The 16,060-nt window shown below is 34.3% G+C and overlaps 2 protein-coding genes across 4 annotated transcripts; both read right to left on the minus strand.

Annotated features, from left to right (window-relative positions):
• Positions 1-4,568: 4,568 nt before the first annotated feature.
• LOC120156207 (obg-like ATPase 1) lies at positions 4,569-12,288 on the minus strand. Its single transcript, XM_039167602.1, has 5 exons — positions 12,144-12,288; positions 11,890-12,057; positions 11,443-11,566; positions 11,062-11,153; positions 4,569-4,676 (listed from the first exon to the last, which is right to left on the minus strand). The coding sequence occupies exons 1-5, from the start codon at positions 12,228-12,230 to the stop codon at positions 4,569-4,571; spliced, it is 579 nt and encodes a 192-aa protein (XP_039023533.1). The 5' UTR covers positions 12,231-12,288.
• Positions 12,289-13,274: 986 nt separating this feature from the next.
• Positions 13,275-15,799, minus strand: LOC120156256 (chitinase-like protein 1). Of its 3 annotated transcripts, XM_039167643.1 has the most exons (5): positions 15,728-15,799; positions 15,253-15,683; positions 14,312-14,471; positions 13,552-13,979; positions 13,493-13,509 (listed from the first exon to the last, which is right to left on the minus strand). In XM_039167643.1, exons 1-4 carry the CDS (start codon positions 15,778-15,780, stop codon positions 13,559-13,561), a joined length of 1,065 nt encoding a protein of 354 aa, XP_039023574.1. In that variant the 5' UTR covers positions 15,781-15,799; the 3' UTR covers positions 13,493-13,509; positions 13,552-13,558. The 3 variants fall into 3 exon arrangements, with proteins under 3 accessions (XP_039023573.1, XP_039023576.1, XP_039023574.1); XM_039167642.1 differs by having other exon boundaries at positions 13,275-13,979; positions 15,728-15,798; XM_039167645.1 differs by having other exon boundaries at positions 13,275-13,979; positions 15,253-15,688; positions 15,722-15,798.
• Positions 15,800-16,060: the final 261 nt, after the last annotated feature.

The following is a 16,060-nucleotide window of genomic DNA, read 5'->3' on the forward strand; positions in this document are numbered from 1 at the left end:
TTTTGTGTTCAATTTAAAAAAAATTAAAAGTTTTGGGATTTAAGTAAAGAATTTTAATAGTGGATTAAATAGCAAAGATAGGTGAATTAAAGGGTAAAATGGTATTTTTATGGGAAAGATAAATCTTTCCTATAAAACATGGAAAATATGAGAAAGTTTCCAGACTTCTCTTCTTCATTCTCTTCTTCTCCACCGTGAAGACATAAGAAAAGGTAAGATCTCTTGTTGGTTGATATTTAGCTGAATTTAAGATTTGGTTATGATCATTGGGTGATAATTAAGCTTAAGCAAAACTTAAATCATCTTTAAAACAAAGGATGGTGGAATTATGAGAGATTAAAGATTAAGAGTTTTCGAATGATTTTTGGAATAGAGTTCATTACTCAAATTGGAAGATAAATTTGACTTGTCGTCAACTTAATTAAGAGATATGAAGTGATAGAATTGAATTTAGAACAAGTAGAAAATTTATTATGATTCTTGAATTCCATATAAAAGATAGGATTTTGATATTTAAGATGGGATAAATGAGTACAAATGGGCTTAAGTATGTGTGTTTGAGTTTAGTATATAAAAGGGGTTGGAATAAGAAGTGTTTAAGTTGAAATGAAGTAATTTTCGGTATGAAAATGTGATTTATGGACTAGGGGAATCGGTACCCATTCAAGGGGAACCGATACCCCCTCAAACGAACCAGAATTACAGAATGTCATGGGGGAACCGATACCCCCACAGTAGGGTATCGATACCCCCTAAAGGAAAAAAGTGAATATTGGTTTATTAAGTTCGTTTAAGCTGTTAGTATCGAATTACAAGGTGTAGGTATCTAATAATTGCCTTAAAATGTATAATTGTGTAGAAACAGAGCTTAAACGAGTTCTGGAACCATTGACAAGTAAGATCGATCGGGGGGAATAGATAAGAGATCGATATTGACTAGTGAGGCTAGGTGAGTGCATACTTTTGGTATCTTGTGTTAATGGAAATATGACTCGCAATGAGTCTATTTCCTATAGTAGAATGAATGAAGTCATGAACATGAGCATGGTTTGATATGATTATATTTGCTATATGTTGATATGCTTTGTGTGTGATACATAATTTATGAAAATATTATTATATATTAATGGGAAAGAATAAAATAAGTTATGTAATGATATGCTTATAAAAGAAAAGCCATGTAAGTATATGCTATTTACAGAATAATTAAGCCAAAGGTCATTATGATATATAAGAATGAAATGTAAGCTACATATAAGTGATAAGTCATGAAGATATGTGATTATGAGAAGATTCAAGAGAACCAAATATAAATCGGAAGATAATAAATTAGGTGACTCTAGAATAATAATAATAATAATAATAATAATATATATAAATTAGGGGAGATGAACATAATGATGATATAAACCTATAGGATAAGCACTATAGGAAGTGTGATATACTTAAAGGAAATTATGATATAGGAATTATCGAATGAAGAACTATAAAATCCCTATGAGAAAGATTATAGGTATTATATGAAACGGAATTAAATAAATAGAGTAAACTAGTATTTAAATATTGTGAAATAAGTGATATAAGTCATATGTTAGTGAAAAGGTTAGTGTAATAAATCATGTAACTGATAAAAGGGAAATGAGATAACATAAGTAACAATCACCTATAAGATTCAAATAAGATTCTATGAATATGTAGCGTAAACTATATAAGGGAGACTTAGATGTTATACGATTTAAGCATGAAATGAACATAAGATATAGTCAGGTGAAATTATTATGTGACAAGAGTATATGAATATGTTAGATAAGTAATATGGGAAGGTCGTTATGTTAAATGAAACAATGATCTAAAACTGTTAGATTTTTATATGATATGAAGTATAGTACAAAGTACATGATGTTGTAATAAATTATAGAAAGTGGTATAAAGAAATTATATGAATAAGTGAAAGAGTAAAATAAGTTAATCAATATTGACCTAAATTATATTATGAATTAGTGGTATAAGAATATAATATAAAATATGCAATAAGAATCTATATGATATGACCTATGAGATCATATGAAATATTATATGACTATGTGATTATATGAAAAAGAAATACAATTATATGTGATAAGCTCTATGATATGTGAATCATATGAAAATGTTCTACGTGTAAGTGAACCATGGGTCTACACATATATGTGATATGTGATTGATATGATAGTGAGCTATGTGAAAGAACTATGAGATTACGTGTAGATGTGAATGTGTTATAACATAAATATTAATGTCCATGTTATGCGACAGTGTCTACGCGGTCCTTCGGGACATATATGTATTCTTTGGAACATGTGTGAGGTCTTTTGAGACACATACTTGATCCTTGGCTTATGTATATGATTCTTAAGGAATTTTCTATGTGGTCCTTAGGGACAATCTTATATGGCACTTCAGTGTATTTCTACGCAGCACTACGGTGCAATTCTACGTGGCACTTCGGTGCATTTATACGAGCTGTGGTGACAACATTAGTGCACAACCTCAATAGACTCACATATCTATAGTTCTCACAGTGTACATGAGCTAATCAAGAGATAATAACAAATACACTATATATGATATGTATGTTTGGTAATGTTAAGTGTGTTAGAGAAATCTCATGATTATACGTTTGTTAATTGGTATAGTTATATATGTGCTATATGATGTGTATGCATGGTGAGTAAAGGGTCATATGATCAAAGAAATCAATGATAATGATAAGAATTATAATAAAGATAAAGAATTGATATGCATATGTTTGTAGTTATGTTTGATACATAATGCATTCCATAGTTTATGAAGTTTACATGAAATATGCATAATAGCAATTAGAAATTATATGTTATAGTAAATTTAATTATGCCTCACTAAGTCATAGACTTGGCGTGTGATTGTTTCACACGTAGGTTACAGAAGTGAGAAGAGAATCTAAGAGGAGCAAGACAAGTTAGCATATTCCTTACATCGTTTCAGATCAGAAAAGAATTGTTTGATATGTATTTGATTCTTTTAGATATAGTTGGCATGTAATATAAACAATTTGAATAGTATATGCTCTGATAAGTTTGTAAACTTTTATGATGAAATAATATGAAGTTTTCTTTAACGGGAAAGTTTCATTATTTTTAACAAGGGTTTTAAAAGTAAATATGACACCCCGGACTCGGATCCGGGTTGAGGGTTTTACAATATGTAGCATCCGTTTGAGTCAAATGCCATTACATTAGATGAGTAATGGGGCATCATAATTAGGAAAAGATCATTTCATTTCATAATGAAGCTATATTCCATTTGTCAATTTTGTTTGAATTTGTTTTTCATCTTTTCTCATGTTTTTTTTGTAAGGGTATTTAAATGAATCTATGCTACTTTAAAGATGGTGAGCATTGAATCAAATTTGTAACTTGAAATTTTTTGAATATCGACTGAATTAAAAACTTTGTAAATGATCAGAATTATAGATCTTTGACAAAGTCACATAATTGAAAACTGAGAAAACAGGAGTGTATACGAATCACATGTTCGAACCATTATGATATGTATACATGTACGCATATTTATTTTAATTATGTTATTCGTAAGCATAGATTTAGGCGTAATTTATCCTTTTAAAATATGTATGTTATCATCACGTGCATAACTCGATTCATATCAAATATTGGATTAAGGGTAATATCATTTTACTTCAAAATTATTTTGAGAGGCTTGTCTTAACTTATTAGAGAACCGCTTTTGATGATTTTAAATTGAAAGTGTATTCCCAATAGTGAAACCTATAAAATGATTCCTCAATCAAAATTTGGGAACGAAAGAAAAAGAAATATTCGATTATTTAAATTCTTCAAGAAAAGTTTGTTAGAACTTATCTAAGGTCTGATATCGATGTTTTAAAATAATCGAATATTTTCTTCTTTTTAAAAAAATTAGTAATTTTTTATTTAATCTATTTTGGTGCATTTAAATATTATAATAGAATTATAATATTTCTTTATTTCGATTGGAGTAAGGATTGATTGCCTCACAGTCAGAGAGATTTGTTTCTTCTCGATAGAAAATAATTAAATATTATTTGATTTCATATTAAAATTCATAAATTGTTTTATGGGATCATGAACTTATTTAAACTCGAACTCGTAAAATTCATTGTAAAAACAATAATTAATCAAATAGGTGTCGATTTAGGATTCTGTAGGAATACTAATCATTCCCTACGCATAACCGACTCCCGAACTCAAATTTTGGTAATACAAATAATAAATTTATCGTTTTAATTAAAATTAATTTTTTTATTTAAAATGACTATTTTTGGGTGCCCAATCACACCATAATCAAAGATTTGTGACAACTCGAACCATATGTTTTTATCGTAAAAGAAATACCAAATTTTTCGAAACGAGAGATTTTTTTAATCACATTTATTTTTTAATTAAAAATTAATCATAAAGAATATAATTAAAAATGGTTTGATTTTTAAAATCTCACTTAAGAAAAAAATCATTTCGACATAGGCTATGCAACAAAGGTAAAAGATCAAATGTTCAAAACCCTATCCTTTGACACAATTCTTTTATTTTCAATTGCTTGTCATTACTCCTCTTCATGCTCTTCTCAAGATCCTCTATCTTCCTTTCCATAAACTCAACATCCTAAATAAAATGAATTTAAAAAGTAATTAGTACATAAAAGTCCTTATTAGGTTCTTCAATGTTGGCGTATAATAATAGAAAAACCATCATATAGATAAAGGAATTCCTAATAAAGAAATGACAGAATTGCATTTGTAACAAGGAAACAACAGACCAAGTGAAATCTTTAACTGATGCCATAAATTAAATTTCAAAACAAAAACATATTATAGCTAACTTTCTTCAAATCTTAACACCCCCCAAATATAATGAATAAGGAGATGATAGACATTAGGAATACAATAAAATCCAATCAAAGTTATGACACACACGCACACAACAGAGGCACAAGCATAATACGTACATGTACTAATCATTTTAATTCAAATTTCATCTTCAAGCTTGTAAAAAGTGCAGTCAAGGGAGCAACGCACACTCTATGTGCTAGAACCCTTATATTGCCTCAGGTGCAAGGCACAAAAGAAAGGGCTAGCGAAGTGAAATAAAGTGCAATATGTATATGTTACAGTCGGAGGAGAAGGATGAGAAACGATGATTTGGGAATTGAACGAGGGTTAGGGATTGAAGAGGGGGGTTTGGGAATTGAAGCACGTGAAGGTCAGGTGCTTAACTTACCTGATGAGTTGGAGAAGGCCAAGCAGATCCAAGGAAAGCTGGAGTGGCCCAAACCCGATGGCCAAATACCTGCCGAAAAGAAGCAATTATGTTAATAGTTTGTTATTTAGGATTTCCATCTGGCATCCTTAGATTCGTACTGCATTGTAACTAAATAATACCTGCTTGTGGGAGCATTTTTTTCCCCTATGTAATGAATGAATGAACTTTTCTTCTCTAAATTCTCTCATTCTTCTATCATCTTTTCACGAATCCTTTTCTACTTCTCTCGAGCTATCTAGAGCCTCATTTCCTGGCAAGTTTCAGTGGGTATGCCAAAGAAGAATCAGAATATGGCTAAAACTGATCACTATGCACTGCAAAAACAGATTGAAGAATTAGCTATGTTGGTGAAACAAGGCCAAGAAGAAACTCATCCACCTAAATGGTGGGAAAGTCAAGAAAATCGAATCACTGGATTAGAATCAAGGATGTCTACTAATCAAAGTTATGTTGAGTAGCAGTTAAAGATTTTAATAGGCAGAAATGGTGAACAAGAAAATTCTGCTGGTGAACAGGTACAAACTCCTAATACTTCTAAAAATGACGGGAAGAATCCTGTTTTGGTTATTGTGGTGAATGATAAGTCCAAATTTACTTATAAAACTGATGAACCTGAGATTTTAAAAGCTAAACCTGACGCTTGTCTAGTCCTTAAGAATAGTTCTAAACCTGAGAATCAAATGGGTGAAAACAGTGAAACTAGACCTATTTTTTTTGGTTCTAAAGTAAAAAGAAAATGCACAGGGGGCTCATTTAATATTTCAGGGTCTATGTGACATCGACCTAAAATTGAACTGCCATTTTTTGAAGCGGTCAATCCTAGGGGATGACTTCAGAAATGCCTTAAATATTTCTCTCTTTGTAGTGTTCCTGTAGATCAGAGAGTAGAAGTAGCCACTATGTATCTAACGGGAAAAGAAGAAATTTGGTTTGATGGCTATATCATGCAGAAACACCATGTAACGTGGCATGAGTTTAAGGCAGATCTTTGTCACAGATTCAGTGGCAGGTATTTCTGATATAGTAGAGGAATTCACTAAGTTAACTCAGAAGGGGTCTGTTGAGGACTATCAAGAGAGATTTGAAGAGTTAAAACCTCACATGCTATTGCAAAATCCTACCTTAAATGAGGATTTCTTTATATCACTTTTTATCAGTGGACTTAGAGAAGACATCAAACATAAGGTCAGGGCTCTAGATCCTAAATTTTTTTCTAAAGCATGCAAACAAGCTAAGCTTTATGAATTATCTGCTGAGTTTGAGAACAGAAGAATGATGCCTTCTTTTAAAAACCCACCCTACTCAAACCCCATTACTACTACTAAGACAAATTCACTGCCAGTACCTCCCAAGACTACATCATTACCAAACCCAAAACAGAACCTAAAAGACTATAGAAGGCAAAATAACCTCTGTTTTAAGTGTGGTGAGAAATTTCTTCAAGGTCATCAGTGTAAAAACATGCAATTGAACATGATTACTGAAGAAACTGACACTTCTCCACTGGAAGTTTTCCTACTGAGTCGGATCAATCTCCACAACAACAACAAGAAAACCTAGAAATTTCTATGAATGATATTATTGGCTGCATTGGCCATAATACATTGAGAATTCAAGGAACTATTCAGGGAAGACCATTAAATATTCTAATTGATAATGGTAGCATACACAGTTTTTTGACCCTAAAATGGGCTGATATTGGCATACAAATTACTACTACTTACCCGTTGGCCATCACTGTTGCTAATGGACAGTAGCTTTTCAATTCTGTTAGACGCAGCAAAGTTGAATGGAAAATGCAAGGACACACTTTTATACATGATTTCAGATTGCTTTAAGTGGGTGGAAGTGACATGGTCTTAAGGGTTGATTGGATGAAGTTATTTAGTCCAATACTAATGGATTTCAATAATATGACATTAAGCTTTGACCATCAAGGAGAGCATATTATTATTCAAGGTAAACAACCCTCTACAAAACTATATCAGATTTTAGGGGCCATATTACTTAAAATAACTGCATGGGATTCAGATATTATGGGCCACATTGTTCTATTGAATATGACAGGGAATCCATATCCTATTCCTACTGAACTCAAACATTTATTGGAGAAATACAATACAATTTTTGCTGAACCTGAAGGACTACCTCCTCAGAGAACTCATGATCATGCCATTCCACTTAAGCCTATTTCAACACTTGTTAATCTAAGGCCCTACAGGTTTGCTCACAATCAGAAGGCTGAGGTAGAAAAACAAATTGCAAGCATGCTCTCTTCTTCTGTTATACAGCCTAGCAGGAGCCCTTTTGCATCTCCCTGTCTTCTTATTAAAAAGAAGGATGGCACTTGGAGATTTTGTGTGGATTACAGACAGTTAAACAACATGACAATCAAGGATAAATTATCTATTCCTATGGTCGAAGATTTATTAGATGAATTGCATGGGGCAGTTAATTTTCAAAAATTGATTTGAGATCAGGATATTGGCAAATTAGAATCAGACCAGAAGACATTTACAAGACAACCTTTAGAACACATTAACGCCATTATGAATTTAATGTGATGCCTTTTGGCCTTACTAATGCTCCTGCTACATTTCAGGCTCTTATGAATGAATTATTTAATTATTTTCTTAGAAAATTTGTCTTGGTATTCTTTGATGACATTTTGGTATACAGTAGCAGTATGCAAGACCATATTAATCATTTACATATGGTTTTAGAAGTTTTGCAACTAAACAAATTATTTGAAAAAATTTCCAAGTGTTTTTTTGGACAGACTCAGGTGGAGTATTTAGGCCACATCATTTCGACTGGAGGGGTGGCTACTGACCCCAACAAGGTGGAAGTAATGCAAACTTGGCCTAGACATAAAACCCTCAAGTCTCTACGCGGGTTTCTAGGTTTAACAGGCTACTACAAAAAATTTATCAGAAACTATAGCCTTATTAGAAGACCTTTGACACAACTGTTAAAGAAAGATGGTTTCTAGTGGAATTCTGAAGCTTATACTGCCTTTGAAAACCTTAAAAAAGCTATGTTATGCTCTAGTCTTAGCTTTACCATATTTTTCTAAGAGTTTCTATTTAGAAACAGATGTCAGTTCTGGTGGTATAGGGGATGTACTTTCACAGGATGGTCGACTTATTGCCTATCTAAGTAAATCTCTCAACCCTTGACACTCTACACTTTCCATTTATGAACGTGAATATCTTGCTATCCTTTTAGATGTTTCAAAGTGGAGGCATTATCTAGAAAGCATGCCTTTTGTCATCAAGACTGACCATGAACCCTTAAAGTACCTTTTAGAACAGAAGTTGACTACCACTATTCAAAAGAAGGGGTTCACCAAACTATTGGGGATGGACTACACTATACAGTACAGAAAAGGGAAATCAAATGTAGTTGCAGATGCTTTATCTAGAAGATGGGAAGATCAAGCTCAATGTTTTACTTTGGGGGTAACAGTTTTAATACTTACTTGGGTTCAAGAGGTAGAAGATAGCTATCAGGGAGACAACCTAGCTAAGGATTGGATTTTAATCCTCACTATCAATCCTACTGCAGACACTAAATGGAAGAATTCAAAGGGTGTTTTCAAACACAATGACAGAGTGTATATTGGGACTACTGGAAGTCTTATATTAAAGATTCTTCAAACCTTGCATGACTCTCCTCAAGGTGGTCATTCAGGAGCACAGGCTACATATCATAGGATAAGGTCAAATTTTTATTGGCCTAGACTTAAGGCTATGATAGCTACTTATGTGAGGTGTTGTGAGACTTGTCACCAAACTAAATTAGAACATATAGCAAAGCTTGGTTTGCTACAGCCCCTGCCTATTCCTAATCAAGCTTGGGAAGTAATTACTATGGATTTTATAGAGGGCCTACTTACTTCCCTTAGAAAAAATTGCATTTTGGTAATAGTGGATAAGTTTACCAAATACAGTCATTTCCTGCCACTATCTCATCCTTATTCTGTAGCTGAGGTAGCTAAACTATACCTAGACAATGTTTATAAGTTGCATGGCTAGCTTAAAATGGCCATTTCAGATAGAGATAAGACTTTCACTAGTGCTTTTTGGAAGGAATTAATGAAACAATTGGGTATTAAAACCCTTTTCAGCACTACTTATCATCCAGAAACATATGGCCAAACAAAAAGAGTTGATCAATGTTTGGAACAGTATTTAAGAGGCCTTTGTTTCTTTCAACCTAAACAATGGGCTAAATGGCTACCCCATGTAGAGTGGTGGTACAACACCACTTACCACACTACTCTATAACTTACTCTTTTTCAGGCCTTATATGGATACAAACCACCTATTATGGTTTAGCCTATAGACTCTACAGTACAATCAGTAAATGATATCATGAACAGTAGAGATCAAATCAGAAAACTGGTTAAACAACAGCTAGAATTGGCTAGTAATCGAATGAAGCAACATGCAGATCAAAAACGATCAGAGAGGGTTTTTGCTATTGGGGATGTGGTTTACATGAAATTACAGCCATACCGACAAACTTCACATGCCCTACGAAAAAATCTAAAGTTAACAGACAAATTTTATTGGCCATACAAAATTCTGGAAAAAATAGCAGAGGCTTATCGATTGGACTTACCAGAATCAACGCGACTGCACCCAGTATACCATGTGAGCCTCTTGAAGAAATTCATCAGGGAATCATCCACTTCTGCAACAGATCCTCCTGCAGTAGATGAAGAAGGACAGTTAAGAATCAAACCTTTGAAAATTATGGGCAGATGTATAGTGAATCGAAATAGCAAACTCGTGACTCAACTTTTGGTTCGATGGGAGAATTTGGATGAAGCAAATGATACTTAGGAAGATTATTCAGTTCTTAAAGGGCAGTTTCCTATGTTTAATCCTTGGGGACAAGGCTCGTCTCATGGGGCGGGTATTATTACAGTCGGAGGAGAAGGAGGACGAGGAAACGATGATGATTTGGGAATTGAGGAGTGAGGGTTAGGGATTGAATAGGGGGATTTGGGAATTGAAGCACGTGAAGGTCATGTACTTAACTTACCTGATGAGTTGGAGCAGGCCAAGCAGATCCAAGGAAAGCTGGAGCGGCCCAAACCCGATGACCCAATACCTGCAGAAAAAGAGGAAAGGATAAGAAGCAATTATGTTAATAGTTTGTTATTTAGGATTGCCAGCTGGCATCCTTAGATTCTCTGTACTGCATTGTAACTAAATAATACATGCTTGTGGGAGCATTTTTCCCTTATGCAATGAATGAATGACCTTTTCTTCTCTAAATTCTCTACTTCTATCATCTTTTCTCGAATCCTTTTCTACTTCTCTCGAGCTATAACAGTATATCTATGAGCTTTTTTTTTGTGTATTATATAAAGCTTAAGATAAGATACACGACATACTCTGATGTGTGGTCTAGTTTATCCCGAAGTATAGGGTTTGATAACATTCATTTCTTACTAATAAAGATATATCTAATGAAAAAGTGTGAAAAAATAAATTAAATATAATTTCAATCAGGCACATGCAACATGTGCCAGGTGTGCGCCTGATCAAATTTGCATTATTGTCCAGGCTAAGGCACAAGCCTCGACAACACTGGTAAAACACATTCATTAATCTTCCAATTCCAAATGAAAAGCATGCCAGTTGTATTTTAATTGAATAATAAAAAGTAGAGCTCCAAATACCTATTACAATAACATTAGAATTCAAGAACAAACCTTTAACCGTAACTCAACACTCATAGTCCCTAAATCCCTAACAGGGTCCACAGAGTCGTCAACGTGGATTATGTCTGAATCTTCAAATGCACCTGTATGATTGAGTTCAAGAAATAAGATAACAAAGAAACATTTTTAAACCAAAGGCACAAGCATTAAAAAACTATAAAGATAAAAGTGGCTTTAGTAACCTCAAACTTATTAGTAAATAGCAATAGCATAAACCATTTAATGATTTTTAACAACCCTTTGTCGAAAAAGAAAAATTAATGTTCTGCAAGGTATGATAAAACTTTAAAATTTAAGTATGCAAACATAGTGATTTGTAACATAATAACGGAAGATAGAAACAGTTTCATCTCGAAAATCTAGATATCTTACGTAAAACATGAAAAATGCCATCAACAGCACGTATGTGCGACAAGAAGTTGTTGCCCAATCCTTGACCTTCATGGGCACCTCTAACCAATCCAGCAATATCATGAATTTCTAAGAAAGCTGGAACCTGTTTGCATCGAAACATCTAAAATGTTTGCACGGGAACCAGCTAAGAAAACAATAATGACTGTTCATAATCTATCTTTTCCAGCTAAAACACTAAAAAAGCATCTGGACAATTTCAGATTTATCTAGTAAACCCATGTACTGTACTTTAATTGCATCCAAATAAACTATGAAATGTTGTTTTAGATTAAGGGTTATTTTAAGTATAAATTAAACGTTACGGACTTACTTGGATACGATAAGTATAACAGTGTAGCCTCTTAAGTGCAATTAATGCTAATTTTATGCAAAGATAGGCAAAAGAAAGTAGAAAACAGATTATACCTCACTTTTGGGCTTGAACAATTGGCAAATCCATTCAAATCGCTCGTCAGGGACATTAACTCGGGCCTCATTGGGCTCGATTATACAAAAGGGGAAGTTCTCAGCAGGAATTGATAGCTTACTAAGCGTGTTGAAAAGAGTAGATTTCCCCACATTAGGCAATCCCACTTGCAAGTGAAGAAGCGATATTTACTGGATGAAAAACTTAAGCTTCAAGAAAAAAATGAAAAGTGAGGTTGAAAGAAGAAAGTTACGATTCCGATCTTGAGGTGAGAAGAGAATCTGCCAAGGATTGGCCTCTCGGCTGGAGCTTCCTTGGATTTAGCTGCTTTCGGAGGCATTGCTTTTAGGGTTTCGCGCAGAGCTGATGTAGGGGCAGAGCTGAGGTGATTTTTTCTTTCATTTTCCTTTCGGGAAACGGAAACTTTTTTTATACTCGACTCAAACCCTAGTCCCGGTTCACTGAGTCTGCTCGAGTTCAAAAGATCAATGGCACTCCATTGTTGGAGAGCTATACCAGCCCAAGTACAAGGCTGAAGGCCCAGAAACTACAAGGCAAAGTGTCAATTTGAACTTCCAGCAATTTTCTAAGCCAATCTTTTTTTTCTAATAAACTAAGTTTCATTAATAAAAATAATATAATAAATCAAAATTAAGATACACTTAAAAGGAAAATTAAAATAATAATCACTAAAAACTAAAAATATGAAGAAAAAAAAAACATAAAACCTCTCATTCTCAAATAATATCCGATATAAAAAGAATCTAATAATCTTCATAAAATTCATTGTCTCTATCAAACGAGACTTTTTACAAAGTGATCAAAGAGTCGTAAGCGGACCAAACAATTTGATAAACCACTTCGTTACACAATTTTGATTATATCGATAAACAATCTTTTACCAAAGAGGAATCAGATAATACGTGACCATTGACAAACTAATTAAAAAATAAATATTGTGAGGATCTTTGTGCAAGCACCAACACAACCGCAGAGAAATGTAAAAAAAAAGTACCAAAGGCCATAAGAAACATGTCAGAAGAGCATAGAAAAATTTGTTACAAAAGCAACGAAAAACGTGTCACAATGACATATATTCTTATTTAAAATTGAAAAAACTTAAAAAAATAAAAATAAAAGACAGTATTAAAAAAACAAATAAAAATAATAATCACCAACGATCGGTAATCAATATTAAAATTAGTGTTGCCAACTAAACAAAAGTCAGAGAGAAAAAAGAAACCAAAACAAAAATATTAAGAAAAAAGAAACCAAAACAAAAATATTAAGAAAAAAGGAAAAATCCAAAGTGTTATTTGTTTTTCCTAATTTAAATATATGTATATATATTAAAGAAATAATGAAGCACAAACTACATAGGAAATAGAAGAAAATGGAGGTTCACTGCATATGTTCTTTTTCATATCAATGTCGTAGACAGCACAACAAGCATCAAATAATATCAAAATACACACACAGAAAGCAAATTACAAAGACCACGTAACAGCAGCAGCACATCAACGTATAACTATTTATAATCATCAAGTGGACGGGCCCTATCTCACACCGACATACACAACAATTTTACAACAGCCTAATTGCCCCTCTTATTAATAAACCTTCGTTGACAAGTACAGTTTAACAAATAAAATTGGCTGAACCCTAGGCTTAAGAAGAAGTTGCGGTCTTCGGAGATGAGGCTGGGTTGAATGCTTCTTGCTCTGCACAACTTAGCTCCTCGTTCGGCCCTGCCTGCTCTCTCTCGATACCCAACAGGTCAAGGTAATAGAGGTAATGGGAGATGATGGTGTTCATTGGATTGATATCGCCTTGCCCACAAGTGTATTCTCCGTAAAGAACGTTCATAGTGGTGCCAAAAGTAGGACCCCGCTTGGCCAAAGTGTCGTTCTTGGTTGGTTTCCAGTTGCCGACAAAAATGTCGTGAGCTGAAGGCTGGTATTTCTTGATTGGGGTCATCCACCTCCAAATGGCGGCCTGGAAGGCAATAGTTGCATTCTGCTCGAGATACTCAGGATGATGCAACAAGTCAACTTTTATACCGTCCCCAGCAGCTCCGTAGTTGTAGTTCCTACAATCAAAAAGCCACCGAAAACACTCAGCGGTCAGATTATTAATACAACTACAAATCATCTCCACGACCTAGGGCAAACATCATATTTCACACACATATATAGGTCATTGGAGGATCATATCTCCGTACCCATATCCACTCAAGGTCGGACACTGTTATTTAAAGAAAGATGGAGAATCAGAGTTGCATAGGGTTCCTATGAAACATTTAACCAGAATAGCAACTTGAACAGACAACTCAAAACTTAATCTGTAACAATGATAAAGTGCAGATGGGGAAGAAAACTGAATATATGTTTCAATCATGACAGGAAAAAGTATTATACGAACCAGTAAATTGGCAAGGCACCACGGCCATAGTACGAAGCGCCAGGGGCACATGGATACATATATTTGTAGAAATCATCACAGTAATCCTGCATAGGGCTCATTTCTTTGTTGAAGCAAAGGCCCCAAGCCAGCGGTCCTCCGGTTATGACTCCATCTCCACCTGAAAATCGTTTACCATCATTAAAAACTCAGCAGAATCGCTCCACTACCAATAATAATTATCCATTAACATTGAAAATCAAAGTTTTCGGGGAGTATTAAACCAATAAGTTTGTTGGATTTTATCCCAAACCTTAGCATTAAAAATCCTATAATCAATCAGGTCAGATCACCATTAAAAACTCATCACAAATGCTCAACTAACAATAAAATCCACAATCATCAAAAACCAAAGCTCCCAGGTGCCTATATGTTTCTCGCATTCTATTAAAAATCTTAGTTTAGAACCAATTGTTTATTTAAATCTTTAGTTCCATGCAAACAATTTATCCAACAGCTATAAAGGATTGCAATCTAAGCTTAGCTGATTTGAGTTGACCCAGAATGTAGAGTTCATAATTATGAACAAAACTGAAATCGTTTACATCATTAAAAACTTTCCACAATTGCTCCACTAACTATAAATAATTATCCATACCCGGGGTTTAAAAGATTCAGCATAGATAACTCAATAAGCAAAGAGAAAATCTAATAATAGCATGTCCCAAGATCTTAATTTACTACCATTTTAGTAATTTATTCAAATCTTTAGCTCCATTCAAGCAATTTATCAACCACCGAAAGGGATTGCGATCTGAACTTAGCTGACCTGACCAGAGTGCAGAGCTTAAAATCTAGAACAAATTTATAAGCTTGTACGATTGCGGATCTTGTTAAATATTTAGTCAATTTCGAAATAAATCAAGATCGGTACTAATATAAAGACCGAGAAATGAACTCACAAGAAGTTTTGGCGCCGACATGGGCAAGGAAAGCAGCGACTTCCTTCATTTGCATAAGCTTACCACCGGTTGTCCCGAAACCCAGAGGCTCATACATGGCGGCAGCCAAAATGAAAGACCGGTAATCCCAAAATCCAACGGCATGAGCGATCGGAGAATTCCTCTTAGAGAAAAGGTTCTCGAATTGATAAACAGCTAAGACATCCGAAATCGTTTGGTTACAACAATAACGTGACCACCAGCTACATTCCCATCCTTGTATACACTCCTTCTTACCCTTGTGAGTCCTAACACGAATCTCCTTATCATCATCAGCGTCGGCCATTAAAGCAAGGTTTGCAACCAAAACCACCATGAGAATCAAAGCAATGGCTTTGCTAAAGTCAGCCATTGTTGGGCTTCTTTGTGTCGGTTTCCCTCGCAGATTCTCGTTTAGGGTTTGAAAGCAGAAATGAAGGATTGCGGTTGTTTTTAAGAGGTGGGAGAAATGAAAGGGAAAGGTGTGGTTAGATCGAAGGTCTCTTTCATGGCGTCTAAGCCAGTGGTGTGTTATATGTTTCGCATGTTTCGCATGATCCAACGGTGGAGAATGGATTATGTGTTCGTGATTTAGGTAATAACAGGCTGGATTTTTGAGGAGGATGCAATGAAGAGTGGCCCCACCAGATGCTCTACCGACAGCTTCGGGAAATAAAAAAATTATTTTATCCAATTTTCACTGTTTGGACTTGCGTCTGCTTGTCTCTTCTACCGTTAACGGTTTGGCCTTCGCTGTAGAAGTTGACAATTGGGTTACTGAGATGAATTA

Source organism: Hibiscus syriacus, unplaced genomic scaffold (genome assembly GCF_006381635.1).
Source record: "Hibiscus syriacus cultivar Baekdansim isolate YM2019G1 unplaced genomic scaffold, ASM638163v2 tig00111213_pilon, whole genome shotgun sequence".
Lineage (NCBI taxonomy): Eukaryota > Viridiplantae > Streptophyta > Magnoliopsida > Malvales > Malvaceae > Hibiscus > Hibiscus syriacus.

Excerpts from the sequence above, each read along its gene's own strand:
- LOC120156207 (XM_039167602.1), bottom strand. The coding sequence starts at position 12,230 with ATGCCTCCGAAAGCAGCTAAATCCAAGGAAGCTCCAGCCGAGAGGCCA. Across the intron at positions 12,058-12,143 it reads CTCACCTCAAGATCGGAATC|GTGGGATTGCCTAATGTGGG; the intron begins GTAACTTTCTTC and ends CTTCACTTGCAA. Across the intron at positions 11,154-11,442 it reads TGGCATTTTTCATGTTTTAC|GTGCATTTGAAGATTCAGAC; the intron begins GTAAGATATCTA and ends TCAATCATACAG.
- LOC120156256 (XM_039167642.1), bottom strand. The coding sequence starts at position 15,780 with ATGAAAGAGACCTTCGATCTAACCACACCTTTCCCTTTCATTTCTCCC. Across the intron at positions 15,684-15,727 it reads CCTTTCATTTCTCCCACCTC|CGAGAATCTGCGAGGGAAAC; the intron begins TTAAAAACAACC and ends TCAAACCCTAAA. Across the intron at positions 13,980-14,311 it reads GGTGCCTTGCCAATTTACTG|GAACTACAACTACGGAGCTG; the intron begins GTTCGTATAATA and ends TTTTGATTGTAG.